The sequence below is a fragment of the Budorcas taxicolor genome, chromosome 16 (assembly GCF_023091745.1).
Source record: "Budorcas taxicolor isolate Tak-1 chromosome 16, Takin1.1, whole genome shotgun sequence".
In the NCBI taxonomy this organism is placed as follows: domain Eukaryota; kingdom Metazoa; phylum Chordata; class Mammalia; order Artiodactyla; family Bovidae; genus Budorcas; species Budorcas taxicolor.
In genome coordinates, this window is record NC_068925.1 from 52,330,402 (window position 1) to 52,349,300 (window position 18,899).

The 18,899-nt window shown below is 51.5% G+C and overlaps 1 protein-coding gene and 1 non-coding gene across 2 annotated transcripts; both read left to right on the forward strand.

Moving 5' to 3' along the window:
* The first annotated feature begins 780 nt into the window (after positions 1-780).
* On the forward strand, positions 781-1,726 carry HES4 (hes family bHLH transcription factor 4). Its single transcript, XM_052654099.1, has 4 exons — positions 781-888; positions 998-1,093; positions 1,180-1,267; positions 1,350-1,726. Exons 1-4 carry the CDS (start codon positions 781-783, stop codon positions 1,724-1,726), a joined length of 669 nt encoding a protein of 222 aa, XP_052510059.1.
* A 9,653-nt stretch (positions 1,727-11,379) lies between these two features.
* Positions 11,380-11,451, forward strand: TRNAW-CCA (transfer RNA tryptophan (anticodon CCA)). Its single transcript has one exon. It is a non-coding gene; the product is annotated as a tRNA-Trp (tRNA).
* Positions 11,452-18,899: the final 7,448 nt, after the last annotated feature.

Genomic DNA, 18,899 nt, shown 5'->3' on the forward strand with positions numbered 1-18,899 from the left:
GAGACATCACCAGCCTGACCAGTTACATCCTTACATTCCATACCATGACATCATCCTGCCTGTGATGACGTCACTATCTGCTCTGCGGCATCTCTTTCATTGGCCCTGTGATGCCACTCTGCCTTCCTCACGACCTTGGCCAGCCAGCCTCTCTCCTGTCCAGCGGCTGGTGTTCCATGTCCACTGTGTCCCCGGCATCGTGCAGGTGCTGCTGGCGGCGAGGGTCAGATTCGCAGGCCGCGCGGAGGTCCAAGGCCCCGGCGGATTCGCGGAAGGCGGAGCCTCGCCGGTTCTTCGTGAGCGCATAAGTGCCCCTCGCGAATTTTCCTTTCAGACTTCCAGCGGTCCCCGCTCGGCCTGAAGGTGAGCCTCGCGCCTCCGCCCTCCCGGAGAGGCCCCCTCCCGGCGCATCGCTCGGAACGGGGGACCGGGGCGCGGCGATTTTCCCGCCTAGCCGGCGTAGTCCGAGGCAGACGCGGGCGGGGTGCCCCGGCTCGCCTTTGTCGCCAGCGGGGTCTGTGGGCCGGGAGCTGACTCGTGACTGACAGCCGGCGGGGGCAGCGGCCGGGGGCGGGCTGCCCGGCGCCGGCGGCTCATTGGCTGGCGCGAGTGTGGGAAAGAACGCGGAGAGGGATTCCCACGCCCCGCAGCCGCGCTGCCTTAAATAGCCGGGCTGCTGCAGACACGCGCTTGGTAGCTGAGCCTGGGACCCGCGGGAGAAGGGCCTGGGAAACCGCGCGCCCAGCCTACCCTCGGCTGGGGGCGGCGAGGGGGCGCACCATGCCTGCGGACACCCCGGGGAAGCCGAGGGCCTCGCCGCGGGCGGGAGCGCCGGCCGGCGCCAGCCGGACCCCAGACCAGCCCCGGAGCGTGGCCGAACATCGGAAGGTGGGAACCTGGCCTGGCGTGGGTTGGCAGGAGCGCGCGGGGGGGCGGGGGGCGCGAAAGGGAGAGGGGAGCTGACGCCTGCAGAACTCAGTGGCTGCCGGCTCCGCAGTCCTCCAAGCCGGTCATGGAGAAGCGGCGCCGAGCGCGCATCAACGAGAGTCTGGCTCAGCTGCAGAGCCTCCTCCTGGACGCCCTCAGGAAAGAGGTGAGTTGGGGGTGGGGGCGAGATCGGGGAGCCTGGAATCCCGGCCTTCCTGGGCGGCCCGCCGCCCTCACCGGCCCCGCCCGCAGAGCTCCCGCCGCTCGAAGCTGGAGAAGGCGGACATCCTGGAGCTGACCGTGAGGCACCTGCAGAGCCTGCGGCGCGTGCAGGTGACAGGTGAGGCGAGGGCGGCGGCGAGGGCTCAGGGGCCGGGGCTGCGGCCGCGGGCGCCGACCGCCTGTCCCTGCCACCCCCGCAGCTGCCCTCCGCTCGGACCCCGCCATCCTGGGCAAGTATCGCGCCGGCTTCCATGAGTGTCTGGCCGAAGTGAATCGCTTCCTGGCTGGCTGCGAGGGCGTCCCTGCGGACGTGCGGTCTCGTCTGCTCGGCCATCTGGCAGCCTGCCTGGCCCGGCTGGGGCCCGCGCGCCGCCCACTTCCACTGGCCCCAGCCACCGAAGCCCTGGAGCCCGAGATCTACGCGGGCCGCCCGCCGCCGCCAGCGTTTGACGGCCCTTGCCCCTTGCCGCGCCCCGGGGCGGCCTTGGCACCCATCTTCCTGCCGAGGTTGGTCCTCGCCGCCCCCGGGGCCGGGTCCCAGGGCCAGGGCGCGCCCTGGAGGCCGTGGCTGCGGTGAGGCCGCGGCCCTAGAACCGACTGAGACTGTGCCAGAAAATGGTTATTTCCAGAGACCGGGTGGGGAATTTTGTTTTGTCTTCTTTGTGAAGGGTCCAGTTTGGCCGAGGCCCAGCGGCAGAGTCGGTTGATGTCTTCTCATGAACGGGCGAGGCGGGCCGGGTCGGGCCGGGCCGTGGGGATTTATTCAGCTCCCACCTGGGCCGGCCGGTGCGCCGCGAGGGGCTTCGCCCGGCCTTGAGTTTGGCTGTGTCCCTCTGCGCTGAAGCGGACCGCCTCGAGGGAGGAGGGTGTGTGCGAGATGTCCTGGGGGGCTCAGGCAGGACTGGAACAGTTACCACTTTCCCAGAGCGTCTCTCAGTGCTGAGAAGAGGTCGTGCGTCATCCTGGGGCACAGTTCTCTTCCCGCAACCTCTCTTGAGGCCCCTAGAAGGCAGAGACGTGTGCACGCTGTTGTCTCTGGGGCTGAGCTGGGCTCAAGCTTGGGTTCTGACCTGGTGCACGGCCTGCCTTCTCCCGGGGGAGCACAGAAATACCCTTGCGCACCTGTGGGTCAAGCCTGCCCCAAGCCAGTGTCTGCCTAGCAGATGGGGGCCAGCAGGAGAGGGCATCTGAATCCTAGAGGCAGGGGCCCCGACCGGCCTGACAAAGGGCCCTTTGTATTGGAGCTCACCTCCCGCCAGAGTCCAGTCCTCCCCTGAGAGGGGAGTCCCCCGACAGTAGGAAGGAATTGGGGGTTCACTGGCAGGCCTATGCTCCCGTCTTGACACTGGCTGTGTGCTGACCCCACAATACAGTGATCCTAGCCGGCGTGGGGCATTGGCAGGGAAGCCACTGTCCTGTGGTCCCAGGTCTCCTCAGGCTGCTGCTGGGGGCTGTGCTCCAGGGTCAGTGAGGAGGGGGTTGAGTCATGTGGCTGACACTGCAGTGTCTCATCCTGAGCCCTCTGAGGTCAAGGCAAGATGGGTTTCCCATCCACAGCCAATTTCATCAGATGGTTGCCAGCCACCTGCCTGGCCAGGGAGCATCAGGGAAGAGGAGGGTGAGTCACTGCTAGAGGCTTATCTCCTGCTCCAATGGCCCCAACAGTTCCTGAGCAAGGTTCATCTGCCCTCCAGGACTCAGCTGTGCACACCAAGCAGAGCCCTCCAAGTCCCGCCAAGCCAGTCCCCTCCTGCTCTCCGACTGCCTGGCCCATCTCCCTGGGTGTCCAGGGTCTGGGCCAGTGGTTTGAGGCAATGGCAGCCATGTGGGCCAGGAGCTGCACTGGGTCACCAGCAGGACTATGGGGGAGTTACTGCTGACCAGCCTCGGAGGCCCTCCCAGCAGAAGAGTTGCAGAGGGTCCATTTCAAGAGCCAGAAGTTCAGCTTGTTTGGGGAAGGGGAGCTGTTTGGGGTGGAGGCTCAGTGCAGGAGGGGAAGGCAAGGGATGTTGGGATATGAAGCCAGGTGGTTGGGTGGGTAGAGGGGTGGACAAGGCCTCCTCAGAGCTGGGTTCCATGTGGCCTGAAGGAATAAAAGGGAGCTCCCCACCTGGTGGCCAGAGGGAGGAGGGCTGCCCAGGAAGGTCACCTGGAGCTTGGGTCATCACGCCTCAGGGAGAGGGCAATCACAGTGTCAAACCAGATCCCCCTGTTCCTGGGCTGTGCTTCCCTTTACTTCCTTACTTCCTATTCCTGGTCATCTGTCCTCAAGACGCTGTTGCCAAAGAGGTGTTTGTGCTGAGGCCCCTGTCAGCCCTCCAGGGACCTCTCCGGCTCTGAGGGAACCACACTGTTGCTCAGACAGGCAAGTTCCTCTTGTCTCTGTCCCTTCCCTGCCCGCTTTGTCCCTTCCCTACTCAGCCCCCTCCCTGCCCCTCGAGGTTCTCTCCCCACTTTCCCACCTGAGGTGGCCACCCCAGGCTCTGAGGGCTCTGGAGGCCAGGGCCCTGTCTGTGTCACTCATTCCTATCCCCAGCACCTGCTTGGAACAGAAAGACGCTCAGGCCATACAGACCTCATTAATTAGCTTGGGTGAAAGGAGTGTCACCCTTGATTAGATTAGGGAGTCTGAGGAACCACAGCTGAGGCTGGGCCCCCTCCCCAGGCTGCCCCTGGGCAGCTGAGGGCAGTATCCTGGCGTCTGCTAGGGGTGGAGCCATGGCCGTTTCCACACTCAGCCTGGACCCCTGCCAGGTCTGTGGAAAGCTGGGGTGGACTCTTCTTCCTCCCACCCTCCCCACTCTTCCACCCATTGCCTGTCCCTCCCCTGCCTCAGAGGGGCTCTGGGGAATTCCTCTGCACCGCCCGCCCCCTGCCCCCGCCTCCAAGTATTTGTGTTTTGGCTTTTGTCTTGCAGACTTTCTTGATGAATAATAGAGGAAGCACCTTCTCTGGACAAGCGTGCGGAGTGGGTGGGGAACTTCCTCCTTCTTGGGGGAGGGTGTGGCCCCTTTTCCCCTCCACTGGCAGGTGGAGCTGCGTTCCTCTGTAGTCTCCGTCCAGCCCAGTTCCTGGCGGGGACCAAGGGTCAATGAATGTTTGCTGAATTCCTGTGTGCAGTCAGGTGCTCTGCCTGCCTCTGTGGGTGTCTTGGCCCTGTGGAACCCTGTGACTCTGGGTCCCTCTTTCTTGCCAGTGAGGTCAGGGCTTGGGGACCAACAATGACAGCAAATCATAGGTGTTTGAAATCTGGAGAAAGAGTTGGTCCTAACGGTGACAGCAGTCGGCCTCGCCAGGCCCATAAAACTCCAGACACTTGGGAATTTGAAGTGGGGTAGGACCTGGGGCTCCTGGGAGCCTTGACTTTTGAAAGGTGAGCCCTTAGCTTCCCGACCAGAGCTCCTGTGATAGCCTGATTATTTCCAGGCCCCAACAGCCTCCTCTAGGCCCCAGGACCTGCTCCCCTTTTCCCCAAGAAAGAAGCTGAGCCCAGAGGTATTCTGGAGCTGTGCCTGGCCGCTCTTTTCCCCTTGAAGCTCTAGGGGCCATACCTATCCTGGGAGGCACCACTGGGCAAGGAAACAGGTCCTGGGGTTGACAGCCTCCCAGGAGGCAACCCCTCACCACCCCCGCTCCCTGCCAAGAGCCCCGACCTGGTACTCTACCTCTGAATGTACTGAGGTTGACCTGCATCAGCAGTAAGGTCCTGTAGAAGATGAGGTCGCAGGGGCATCCTGGCCTGTCTCTCTCTGTCTCTAACATCCTCCACTTGGAGGAGGCCGGCTGTCCTTTGCTATGGAGAGGCCAACAGAGTGTGGGGTTTATAAGCTGGTTTCCAGCCTTCAGATGGGACCCCAGCTGCTGCCGACATCTCAGCAGCAATCTGAAGAGACTGAGAGCCAGGACCACCCAGCTGAGCAGTTCCAGGACTCCTACCCCTCAGAAATTGTGTGAGATAATGTGTTTGTTGTTTTAAACTGGTAAATTGTAGGTTAATTTGTTGTACAGCTATAATTAACAATAATGTTTTATGTAAAATTAAAGTAATTCTAAGTAACAATAGCAATATACAACTAATGTGCCCACGGTCACCCAGGGCCGCCAGCATCACGTGCCCACTTGATAATGAGGTTGTGGAAGAGGTTGGGTGGAGCGAGGCCCAGAAACAGCCCTTGCAGTGGTGGTGATGAGCAGAGCAGACTGGACTCATGTCCATTGGGAAGCAGTTCCCCTGTGAGTGCCAGCTGGGCGTGTAGGGACAGGCCAGCCCCCTGTCCCCTTCCATTCCCATCCTGAGCTGACCAGCCACAGCCCAGGCCCCTTCCCTGTGGCTTGTGGGCAGGGCTGAGGGCCATTTCTGTTTCAGTAACTGAGGGGGCACACTGTATCAGAACATGGTGTTGAGGGTTCCGGGGCCCCAGATTTCAAACAAAAACAGGTGTGGGCGATGCTCCATGCTGGGAACCAGAGAGCTGACCGCCCTGCCCAGAGAGGCCTGTTCCCATCTGCCCTGCCATTCCCAGCACAAACCCTGCAACCTGCCCCCAGGGCCACACTGACTTGTCCCCAATGGGCACATCAACCCTTTTTGCAGCCTGGTGTCCGTGGTGACCAAGAGGCAACTGGCTGTTGTTGCTTCAGAGGTCTCTTCTTGGTGTCTTGCCTGACCCTGACACCCACCCACCTGGTGACTTTGGGTTCACCTCCTGGGTTCCTGCTTCAAACAAAAAGTCTGCATGTCTGTGTGGGGACGTGGGGGCCAATTCCTGCCTTCCCGTCTTTACCCACAAGTGGGCCAGAGGCTGGTGAAGAGGAGGACTTCCCTTCGCTAGGATCCCCCAGCACCCCTTACTCTGTCTAGCACGTGGGATAGGGCTCAGCAGCTCCAGGTGTGGGGAGGCACCACGGTCCTCTCCTGGCCGCCATGTCCATCCCCTGACATATGAGCTGACCATGACCTGGGCCATACATGATATCCAGGGGCTGGGCTCCAGCCAGGGTCCCTCAGCTTCTGACCCTCCCTTCACATGGCCTTTCAAAGCGCAGGCCTCTGGGGCCCTAGGCTTGGACTTTTCCTGCCAGCCCAGGATCAATAAAGTATTAGGGAAGACCTGGCCGAGTTTCTTCCTCTACCTGGATCAGGAGGCTGGTTCTGGACCAAACCCCAGGTGGGAGAGGGCATCATCTGGCTGTGTATACATGGGATTTTCTTCTCTCTGTGTCCCCTGAAGTTTCTTTTGTTGAATTAAGAGGTGAGGGTAACGTCCCAGGACTGAGCTGACCAGTCTGTCTACTTGGAGCCCAAACTCTTTGGTCAGACTTTTCCAGAGCAGAGCCCAGGTACTATGGACTGAATATTTGTCTGCAAACTGCCCGTTGCCCTGCTAACTTATATGTTGAATACTACCCACCAAGGTGTTGGCTTTAAGAACTGGGGCCTCTGGAAGGGAATTCAGTCACAGATGGGATTAGTGCCCTTCCTTTTCGAAAGGGAAGAGAAGGGAGAGCTCACGCTCACTCTGCCCTGTGAGAACACGGCCAGAAGGCAGGCTTTCGCTGGGAAGAGGTCCTCATGGAGCGCACACCCGTGCTGGCATTTGCCTCTGGGTTCCCATTGTTGATTTGTGCTCTTAGGGCAGCCCGGCTGACCAGGACCCCTGGACTTGATGTTATTACATAGACAGGAGGCAGGAAGGGGCTGCTGACTGTCCCTCCCAGGACAGGAATAGGAGTTCTGAGTATTTGGGTTGGTGCTTCTTGTGCCCAGGTCCTTCCCTGCCACACAGATTTGACTCCTGTGCAAACCTAGCGATCGATGTCTTCCTGGGTTGGGAGGAGTTCCAGCCTGAACCCCAGGGTCCTGGGGAAAGTTGGAGCTGCCGCAGCCTGGAGCTGGGGAGTATTGTGTGGAGTGAATGAAATAAAGCCTGTAATGTGTCAATGAAATTTCATTTAACTATCAAAAAGGAAAAAAAAAAAAAGGGAATTTTATTTGAGCCAAACTGAGGATTATAGCCTGAGAAGCAGATTCTCAGAGAGTTCTGAGGACTGTTTCACCTTCGTTGTCATTCAGTTGCTCAGTCGTGTCTGAGTCTTGGCAACCCCATGGACTATAGCATGACAGGCTTCCCTGTCCTTTACCATTTTCCAGAGTTTGCTCCAAACTCATGCCCGTTGAGTCGATGATGCCACCCAACCATCTCATCCTCTGTTGCCCCTTTCTCCTGCCCTCAGTCTTTCCCAGCATTGGGGTCTTTTCCAATGACATCAAAGATATAGTCTTACACTTTTTTTTGGCCACGCTGCACAGCTCGTGGAATATTAATTCCCTGATTAGGATTTGAACCTGGGCCATGGCAGTGAAAAACCCAGCATACTAACCACTAGGCCACCAGGGAACTCCCCTCATAGACATTTTTGAGACAAAGCATCTTATATCAAAATGACATACTGATATTTTACATAACGGGCACCAAGGATATGTTGTCCAGATAAGCACTCACACAGGAGCAGCAAGTCACCATGACCCCCTACAGAGCTGGAGAAGAACTCTTCTTTAAGAAGTTTCATTGCTGACATCTGAAGAAAACAAATTGATCTTTTCTGCGGAGCAGGTGCCTGTTTGAGGAGCTCTGGTTCCTGTGTGACGCCGATGCACACTGCATCGCCCGGGCCCACAGCAGTGAAAGCCCTCGTCCTAACCACTGAACAACCATGAAATCCCCAAAACATAGATTGAAAATGAAAGACTGGTCCTTGGGAAGTGGAAAAGAAGTGGAGTGGGCCCTACACGGCCCCAGCTGACGACTTGGAGACAATTTTCAGGCGCCGGTGCAGGGCCCGAAACCAGGCAGACTCCCTGAGTCGAGGAGATGGAGCTGATAGTCCTGAGAGACAGATGCAGCTGGAGTTCATAGCACAGGGGTCAGAAAGAAAAGAGGTGCCAGGACAGAACTCCAGAGAGCTGCAGGGGACCCTCAGACCTGATGAGAACACTCTTGTGAGGAAACTCTTCCAGGCCAGGGAAAGGACCCCCAGAGGGTTAGACAGCAACCCCTGGGTTCACAGAGTTCCAGTCTTCACCAGCCAGAACAGAAACCCTGCAACTGCAGGGCGGGTGGCCCAGTGGCCGACAGGGCCTTGTCCAGCAGTGAGGAACACTCAGCACAGGTGAAGCACTGTCCCAGGCCTGCCCAGCGAAGTTTACAAACAAGGTCTGAAAGGCTCAAGCTGTTTCCAAGTAACGCTGCACACAGAACAGCTCAAGATTGTTCATAGCAGAAAAAAAATTAATATCTAGAACCCAACACATTGAAATTAATATCTGGCGTTGAGTAATAAAAAATTACTGGGCACACAGGGAATCAGGAAAATCTGACCCATGATAAGGAGAAAGTTCAATCAAGTTAAAGCACCCTAGAAATGTCACAGATGATAAACAAGGACACTGAAACAGTAGTTAGAGCTGCAGTTCATATGTTTGAGAAGCTAGAGGAAAGACTGAATGTGTTGGAGACATTGAAGGTATAAAAAATCCCAAATGAACTTTTAGAAAATTATGATGGGGGGGACTTCCTTGGTGGTCCAGTGGCTAAGACTCCACACTCCCAATGCAGGGGTTCTGGGTTTGATCCCTGGTCAGGGAACTGGATCCCAAATGCTGTAACTAAGAGTTCACATGCTGTAGCGGAAGATCCAGCATGCTGCAACTACTCAGCATAGCCAAATAAATTAAAAGAAAATTATGATGTCTGATGTAAGGAACACATTGGGTGGAAGTAATGCAAATTAGAGATTAAACACAGAATAGGAAACTATTAGTAAACTGCAAATATAACAATAAAAGCTATTGAAAATAAAACAGAGTTTTAAACTAGGAGTGGAGAAAAGAGCATTAGTGAGCTGTGGTCAACATCAAGGGCCTGACATACGTGTCATTGGCTTCTGGGGTAGGGGGAGGTGAGAAACATTTGAAGAAATAATGACAGGAAGCTTTACAATCTTGACATAAATGATAAGCCCACAGATCCAAGCACAAGAAGTTGGAAGATAACTACATTTTAAAACATCATAATCAAATAGCTGAAACCCAGCAATAAAACTGATTTCTGCTCTCACCAGTTCTATTCAAAGATGTAAGCGTATAGCGTCTGCCTGCAATGCGGGAGACCGGGGTTCGATTCCTGGGTCGGGACGATGCCCTGGAGAAGGAAATGGCAATCCACTCCAGCACTCTTGCCTGGAAAATCCCATGGACGGAGGAGCCTGATAGGCTACAGTCCATGTGGTTGCAAAGAGTCGGACACGACTAAGTGACTTCAAGCATAGTGAAGATGAAGATTCACCAAACAAGCTCTATACATTGGTTATCTATGTACATGCCACCACTTTAAAAAATCTACAGACAGTTGATGTGGATAAGCACTAACTGCTGATTGTCCAGTAAAGTTAGAGAACTGCCAAAACAAAAATGAAACAGACAAAAAATTCCAAAAGGTGTGGGAAGTTCTAGCCAGGCCAGTTAGGCAAGAAAATGAAATAAAATGCATCTATATTGAAGAACAGAAATAGAACTCTTTATTTTCAAATGATATGATCTTATATGTAGAAAATTCCATGGAATGCGCTAAGAAAAACCTTTAAAATTAATAAATGAGTTAAGCAAGTTTCCTGGGTACAAGATCAATATTTTAAAATCAATTATATTTCCATGCATTGTTAACAAACAATCTGAAAATGAAATAAGAAAATCTATTCAATTTATAATAACATCAAAAAGAATAGAAATGTTATGAATAAATTTAATAAAAGAAGAACAAAACATATTTTGAAACCTATATACAACATTGTTAACAGAAATTAATTATTTAGAAATTCTAAATTCATTTAGAAAAAATTTTAAAAGACCTAAATTGTTGGGAGCCACGTTAGGCATTACTGACAAAATGGAGGCACCGCCCCAGGCCCCCTCTCCTCATTCCGCAGGCACGGATCCCGGGATGAAGGAGTTAGGCCTTATAATTCTGACTTGTCTTTTCCTCTCTTCGGCTGAGTTGACTGGAAAGGAATATTAAGGTGCTTATTGTTCTTGAGAGGAGAATGAGAAGGCACAAAGCCTTCTGCAGCATTGCTCAGAAAATAATTCATGAAGCTAATCATTGACATTTGTTCAAGGACTTTTACAAAAGAGTGTGATGAGCACATAGGCCGTAGCTTGAGGCCATGGGAGGGATTGATATCTGAAGCCTATTTGTGAGGAGAATGTTTATGTCAAGGGAGTTTACTGAATTTAGGGCTTAGAAATAACTAAAATAGAAGTTAAAGATTTAAGGAATGTTGTGAAGTTAGCATATTTTACTGTAGTTTATAGAAGTTAGGAATTTTTAGAGACACTATAGCTACAAGCCTTTTTAAGAGATAGTGAGCTCAGGATGTTAGGGGCAAACAGGATTTAGGAAGATAAGTAGTAAACTGAGGAATGCAGCATGAGTTACAATGTTAACTATAGGACACATTAGAAGAGGTAGATAATAGATGATAAGGCTGATTCCGAGAGAATCCCTGAAGCAGGAACTCTGTTTGAAGAGCAATAATGATTTATGGAGATAATAAATCTGGGAGAGGGGAACTGAAAATGTCAAACCTCTGGCCTAATGTTTTTGTAAAAGTATAAAAGAGAATCTTAAACTTAGAATAAACAGGCAGTCCAAAAGAAAATTGAGAGGCTGTCTCACTCGCCGACACCGTCCATCTTTTCAGGTTGAATCCCTGGCTGCTGGAGTTGGACTCCAGCAAGTGGCGCCCAGAACAGGGCACACTGAAGAGTAAGTAATCTGAGATTGTAACGCGGGATGGTTAGGACTGCACCTGTGGGTGGCCGGCACCCCTCTGCAGTTTAGGCAGGGTGAGGAGGGTACAGAAGCAATAAGAATATTCTCTAGAAGAATGGGTTTCTCTGCATCTAAGGATAGACAAATGTTTATTGAAATATTGCTGCTACTGCTAAGTCACTTCAGTTGTGTCCGACTCTGTGCGACCCCATAGACGGCAGCCCACCAGGCTCCCCCATCCCTGGGATTCTCCAGGCAAGAACACTGGAGTGGGCTGCCACCTCCTTCTCCAATTGAAATATTACTTCATATGTTAGCCCATAGAGGCGTTAAAGTAAGCACAGGAAGACTGTCTAAATTTCTATGTTTGTTTTATACTTTGCATGGGCCAGAAAGGGCTTCCCTGGTGGCTCAGAGGTTAAAGCGTCTGCCTCCAATGCAGGAGACCCAGGTTCGATCCCTGGGTCGGGAAGATCCCCTGGAGAAGGAAATGCCAATCCACTCCAGTATTCTTGCTTGGAGAATCCCATGGACGGAGAAGCCTAGTAGGTTACAGTCCACGGGGTCGCAAAGAGTCGGACACGACTGAGCAAATTCATCTTACCTTATCTCACCTATGGGCCAGAAAAGGTTCCTGTAGATGCCTTTGCTCTGTGGAATATGATTAGAAATGTCCTGGACCCCCGTCATGAGGCTGTTAGATAGCCTATGGGGGAGGCTACAGCGGTGGATGGTGGATCTCCACCTTCTGCGCAGATCATGTTTTCTGCCATTAACGAAGAAAAGGAGGGAGACTGTGCTCTACCTCCCGAGGAAGGAGAGGGCTTACAGGACGCTGCAGCTGGGCGCCCTGGCGAGCCTCCTCCCCCTCTACGCAAACCTTTAAAAATTTATCCACCACTTTCTGACTTTAGGCGAAAGCTGCCACCTCCGCTTGCGCCTCCCAGGGCTCAGGAGTTCCCCACTTTGCCCTCAAGGCCTCCCAGAGCATTGCCTAAGGCTGGGAAAGATAAAGAGTGTTTTGTTTTGTTTTTTTTTCAAACAAAGGCGCTTTTAAAGCAGACACATGCACAATATACAGAGCCTGCTCCTTGGAGAAAACCCCCTCAGGGGGGCCTCACCCAGGCTAAAAAAAAAAAAAAAAGATTAATCGTAATGGAAACGATTCTACAAATAAAAAATGTTTCTCTTGTGGCCAAATGGGGCATTTTTGCCGGCAGTGTCCTGCCAAGCAGGGACAACAAACCGTGCCAAGCAACCCCAGGTAGCGCAGGTGTGGGCTCCAGTAGTTGTGGTGTATGGGATTTGTTGCCACGTGGCATATGGAATCTTCCTAGACCAGGGCTCAAGCTTGTGTCCCCTGCATTGGCAGGTGGATTCTTCACCACTGGACCACCAGGTACTATTTGTTTTATTGGTGAGTCTTAAGAGTTCTTTTTGGTGAGTCTTAAGAGTTCTTTGTTGTTGTTTAGTTGCTAAATCATTTCCAACTCTTTGCTACCCCTCTGTCCATGGGATTTCCCAGGCAAGAATACCAGAGTGGGTATTCTTCCCCAGGAGATCTTCCCAACCCAGGAATCAAACCTGGGACTCCTACATTACAGGCAGATTCTTTACTGCTGAGCCACCATGGAAGCCCAAGAGTTCTTTATATATTCTTTTTGTAAGTTCACACAAAGACTTAAACACAAATATTCTAGTAGCTTTATATATAATAGCCCCAAATGTCCATCAACATGTGAAAGGATAAACAAATCTTGGCATGTCCAGCAATGGAACACTAATTATAAAAAGACCAGGGACTTCTCTGGTGGTGCAGTGGTTAACAATCTGCCTGTCAATGCGGGGGACATGGGTTCAATCCCTAATACAGGAAGATTCCACATGCCTCCAGGTAACCAAGCCCACGAGTTGCAACTGCTACAGGGAAGAGCAAATTTAGACTCCATATTGGATCTGTTTCTTTGACTTTCAGTTCAGTTCAGTCGCTCAGTCGTATCCAACTCTTTGCACTGCAGCACTCCAAGCTTCCCTGTCCATCACCAACTACTGGAGCTTACTCAAACTCATGTCCATTAAGTTAGTGATGCTATACAAACATCTCATCCTCTGTCGTCCCCTTCTCCTCCCACCTTCAATCTTTCCTAGCATCAGGGTCTTTTCCAATGAGCTGGCCCTTCCCATCAGGTGGCCAAAGTATTGGAGCTTCAGCTTTAGCATCAGTCCTTCCAATGAATATTCAGGACTGATTTCCTTTAGGAAGGACTGGTTGGATCTCCTTGCAGTCCAAGAGACTCTCAAGAGTCTTCTCCAACACCACAGTTCAAAAGCATCAATTCTTTGGCACTCAGCTTCTTTATGGTCCAACTCTCACATCCATACATGACTACTAGAAAACCATGGCTTTGACTAGACAGATCTTTGTCCGCAAAGTGATGTCTCTGCTTTTTCATATGCTGTCTAGGTTGGTCATAGCTTTTCTTCCAAGGAGCAATCATCTTTTAATTTCATGGCTGCAGTCACCATCTGCAGTGATTTTGGAGATCAAGAAAATAAAGTCTCTCACTGTTTCCATTGTCTCCCCATCTGTTTGCCATCAAGTGATGGAAATGGATATCATGATCTTTGTTTTTTGAATGTTGAGTTTTAAGCCAGTTTTTTCAATTTCTCCTTTCACCTTCTTCAAGAGGTTCTTTGGTTCTTCTTTGCTTTCTGCCATAAGGGTGGTGTCATCTGCATATCTGAGATTATTGATATTTCTACCAGCGATTTTGATTCCAGCTTGTGCTTCATCCAGCCTGGCATTTCACATGAAATACTCTGCATTTAAGTTAAATAAGCAGGGTAACAATATACACCTTTGACGTACTACTTTCCCAATTTGGAACCAGTCTGTTGTTCCATGTCTGGTTCTAACTGTTGCTCTTTTACCTGCATATAGGTTTCTCAGGAGGCAGGTCAGGTGGTCTGGTATTCCCATCTCTTTAAGAATTTTCCAGTTTGTTGTGATCCACACAGTCAAAGGCTTTAATGTAGTCAATGAAGCAGAAGATGTTTCTCTGGAACTCTCTTGCTTTTCCTTTGATCCAATGGATGTTGGCAACTTGATCTGTGGTTTCTCTGCTTTTTCTAGATCCAGCTTGAACATCTGGGAGTTCTCAGTTCACGAACTGTTGAAGCCTAGCTTGGAGAATTTTGAGCCTTACTTTACTAGTATGTGAAATGAGTGCAATTGTGTGGTAGTTTGAACATTCTTTGTTATGGCTTTTCTTTGGGATTGGAATGAAAACTGACCTCTTCCAGTCCTGTGGCCATTGCTGAGTTTTCCAAATTTGCTGGCATATTGAGCGCAGCACTTTAACAGCATCATGTTTTGAATTTCAAATAGCTCAGCTGGAATTCCATCACCTCCACTCGCTTTTCTTTGTAGCAATGCTTTCTTCGTAGCAATGCTTCCTAAGGCCCACTTGACTTCCTACTCCAAGATGTCAGGTTCTAGGTATCACACCATCGAGGTTATTTGCGTCATTAACATCTTTCTTGAATAGTTCTTCTGTGTCTTCTTGCCACCTGTTCTTAATATCTTCTGCTTCCTTTAGGTCTGCTGCTGCTGCTGCTAAGTCGCTTCAGTCGTGTCCGACTCTGTGCGACCCCCATAGACGGTAGCTAGCGCCCCCGAAATGTTCCCTTACCTGCACCCCACCAGGGCCCGGAACCGCGCACTTGCTCGACTTCCGGTGGAGCCCGCGCGCCCTCTGGTGGCGCCTTGTGGTACCGCTGGCCGCGTACCAGACAGACCCATTCTTCGTACTCCTTACTGGTATCCCGGGAGGGAGACCTAAGGCCCCCTGCTTCAGAAGTGCGCACATGCCCAAGTTCTCCAGAGACCTTCCCACAAGGAGGCCCATGATGAGGAGGGGGAATGGAAGGGAACACTTCGGGTAATTCCAGCCACAGGAACCAGGCACCTCTGCCTCCCCGCAGAACCTTACTTTCTCCCAGGGCAGTCAAGGCAACTGTTGAAAAACTCCTGCCCCAAACTCTCCAAACCTCCTTATTGTGTGAATCCCATGGGGGGACTCTACTGCTGTGCTTCTGTAGACAGGCATGCGCGCACACACACACACACACCTGGGCCATGGAGTCCTGACGTGGTGCTGGGACAACTGGTGCCCATCTGGAAACAAAATTGTGATAGAACCTCCATCACCCACCGCCCACTGAAATCAGTTCCCACTGCCCACTGATATGAGATTACGTGGGCTGTATTCCCAGTGAGAGAGGTGAAATGATGGAGCTTTAAAAACTTGAAATCTTCATGATTTGGGGGGGGGCAGGCAAAGAGTTCTGTAAAAAGATGGAAACAGTGATAAGCATAAAGGAAATTGTTGATAACTTGGACAACTTTAAAATTTAAAACTGTTGTTCAGTCACTCAGTCATATCTGACTGTTTGCGATTCCATGGACTACAGCATGTCAGGCCTCCCTGTCCTTCACCATCTCCTGGAGCTTGCTCAAACTCATGTCCATCCAGTCGGTGATGCCATTCATCTCATTCTCTGCCATCCATCTCATTCTCTGTCATCCCCTTCTCCTGCCTTCAATCTTTCCTGTATCAGGGTCTTTTCCAATGAGCTGGCCCTTCCCATCAGGTGGCCAAAGTATTGGAGCTTCAGCTTCAGCATCAGTCCTTCCAATGAATATTCAGGACTGATTTCCTTTAGGATGGACTGGTTGAATCTCCTTGCAGTCCAAGAGACTCTCAAGAGTCTTCTCCAACACCACAGTTCAAAAGCATCAATTCTTTGGCACTCAGCTTCTTTATGGTCCAACTCTCACATCCATATATGACTACTAGAAAACCATGGCTTTGACTAGACAGATCTTTGTCCGCAGAGTGATGTCTCTGCTTTTTCATATGCTGTCTAGGTTGGTCATAGCTTTTCTTCCAAGGAGCAATCATCTTTTAATTTCATGGCTGCAGTCACCATCTGCAGTGATTTTGGAGATCAAGAAAATAAAGTCTCTCACTGTTTCCATTGTCTCCCCATCTGTTTGCCATCAAGTGATGGAAATGGATATCATGATCTTTGTTTTTTGAATGTTGAGTTTTAAGCCAGTTTTTTCACTCTCCTCTTTCACCTTCATCAAGAGGCTCTTTAGTTCCTCTGCTTTCTGCCCTAAGGGTGGAGTCATCTGCATATCTGAAGTTATTGATATTTCTCCCAGCATTCTTGATTCCATCTTGTGCTTCATCCAGCCTGGCATTTCACATGAAATACTCTGCATTTAAGTTAAATAAGCAGGGTAACAATATACACCTTTGACATACTACTTTCCCAATTTGAAACCAGTTCGTTGTTCCCTGTCTAGTTCTAATTGTCTCTTCTTTACCTGCACACAAGTTTTGCAGGAGGCAGGTCAGGTGGTCTGGTATTCCCATCTCTTTAACAATTTTCCAGTTTGTTGTGATCCACACAGTCAAAGGCTTTAATGTAGTCAATGAAACAGTAGATGTTCTTCTGGAATTTTCTTGCTTTTTCTTTGATCCAATGGGTGTTGGCAATTTGATCTCTGGTTCCTCTGCCTTTTCTAGATCCAGCCTGAACGTCTGCGAGTTCTCAGTTCACCTACTGTTGAAGCCTAGTTTGGAGAATTTTGAACATTACTTTGCTAGCATGTGAAATGAATGCAATTTGTGTGGTAGTTTGAACATTCTTTGTTATTGCCTTTCTTTGGGATTGGAATGAAAACTGACCTTTTCCAGTCCTGTGGCCACTGTTGAGTTTTCCAAATTTGCTGATCAACAGGAAAAGACAGAAGCACTGAAGAGACACACATCCTCATTAAAGATGAAGCCGAAGGCCAATAACTTTATTATTAAGGAAAGTGCTTCACCAGATGATGTGGGCGCAGACATGTTGGAGCAAAGGCACAGCCACCCCATGAAACTGTTGGCCAGTGTCCTCTGGAGCTGGACAAACACCTCTGACTTCATGACTTCAAGACTGCCCAGAGAAAGGTTCCAGAATGTTCATAGCATCACTCTTAGTAATAGCTGCTGCAAACGACCCACGTCTGTCCACAGGAAGTGATGCAGTGGGACCTCCCTCCGCAGCGAAGTGATCAACAGGGCCTCAGCTGCTGAGTTCAGAGCCTGGTGAGGAGCAGGGAGCAGATGGTGGGATGGCAGGCACACAGACAGCAGGGGTCCCTCTGTCTGCCCCGCTCCAGCGCAGAACTCCTGAAAACCTGGGAATTTCTTCTGAGAGCACAGGGCCATCTTTTGTTCTAATGAGGCCCCTGTAGGGGCTGATCACCAGAAAGACCAAGCCAGATTAGAAGCTTCAAAATTTCAGCCCCACTCCCCTTCTCTTGAGAAGGGAGAGGAGCTGAAAATGCGGCTAATAAGTGATTATGCCTTTATGAGGAAGCCTCTGCAAAATCCCACACTGATGCATGGAGGCGCCCTTGCCCCCAGCCACCCATGCCCCATCTGGACCTCACCCATATCCTTCGTCTTGCAGATGTGTGTGTTCTCCGTCATATCCGACTCCTTGTGACCCCATGGACTGTAGCCCACCAGACTCCTCTGTCCATGGGATTATCCTTCAACAAAACATCAAATTTTATAATGAACTAGTGAGTGTTAGTGAAGGTTTCCCTGAGTTCTGTGAGCTCCTCTAGCAAATTAATTGAATGCGAGGGGCAGGTGGTCATGGGAACCTCTGAGTTGTAGCCAAGCTAGACAGAAGTGACAGGTGACTGGGGGACCACTCTGCCATTGGCACCTGAAGTTGAGGGCAGTCTGTGGGACTGAGCCCCCGACCCAAGAATCTCCAGATACTATCAGAATTGAATTGACCTGTGGGACACCCAGCTGGTGTCACCAAATTGCCTGGCATAGGAACCTCCCCCACCACTTTTGGTGACCGGAGTGTCGTGGTCTGTGCGCGGGAGAATTTCCAGACATGAGGCAGGATGAGAGGAGAATAAAGTTTATTAGAGGGGGAGAGGGAGATGCTGTTAGAACAGCGGGCTGGCTCAAGGGAGAGATGATGTTGAACAGGGGTCCTTAGTCCATTTTTATAGCCAGGGTTCAAGGAGCGGGACAGGGGTCTTGTGGGTCATTTGCTGATTGGATGAGCCAAACGGAGTCCTAAGGTCCTCAAGAGGACCTGAAATTCGTTAATAGTTACTACATGGGGGAGGGAAGGATGATAAAGGCCTGTCCGTTCCTGCATTCCAAGACCCTCCTTGGTTTTTTCATCTGTCCTTTCGTCCTTGGGACACCGCGCAGAGCAGTGTTCTGTGTGAGCAGTCTTGCAGGAGAGACACAGGAGGGTAACCTGGGTTTTCTTCACACCCAGTGATAAGGAAACACCCCGGGCCAGGCTCACCCACCCGGGGTGGCCAGGGCATCTGAGGATGCCACCTGACTTTGCTCTTCCTGGGTGTCTTGGTCTCCTTCACCTCAGTCCTCATGGTCCCCACACCCCGTCTCCCCCTCCACCCGCAGATGCTCCTCAGAGGGCCCCTCTAGCTCCTTCTTATGACGTGTCGCTGTCCTAAGTGACCCCGCTTACCCGTCTAGATGGTTACTGTCCGACCCCCTCACTCCCTCCTCTGTCCCTCAGCAGGAGGGGTGTGTGTCACTGTCCCTGCCTGGGGATAGGCAACACTAGCCTTGAGGGCAGGATGGCTCTGAGCAGGGCCTTTAGGGCCCAGGTTCGCTGCTTACTAACTGTGTGGTTACGGACCAGTCACTCACCCTCTCTGTATCTTACCAAGCTCAACAGTGAAAGAGGGTCCTTCTGGCACCCCTCTCAGGACGGACACATTTTGGAAAAGTGCTCAAGAGGGCTGAGCAGGGTGGTGCCTGCAAGGGGCTGTTGTTCCCAGAAGCCATGGCTCCTGCC

Coding starts and splice junctions, on each gene's coding strand:
- HES4 (XM_052654099.1), top strand. CDS start 781: ATGCCTGCGGACACCCCGGGGAAGCCGAGGGCCTCGCCGCGGGCGGGA. Junction 889..997: donor GCGTGGCCGAACATCGGAAG/GTGGGAACCTGG, acceptor CCGGCTCCGCAG/TCCTCCAAGCCGGTCATGGA. Junction 1,268..1,349: donor GCGGCGCGTGCAGGTGACAG/GTGAGGCGAGGG, acceptor CCACCCCCGCAG/CTGCCCTCCGCTCGGACCCC.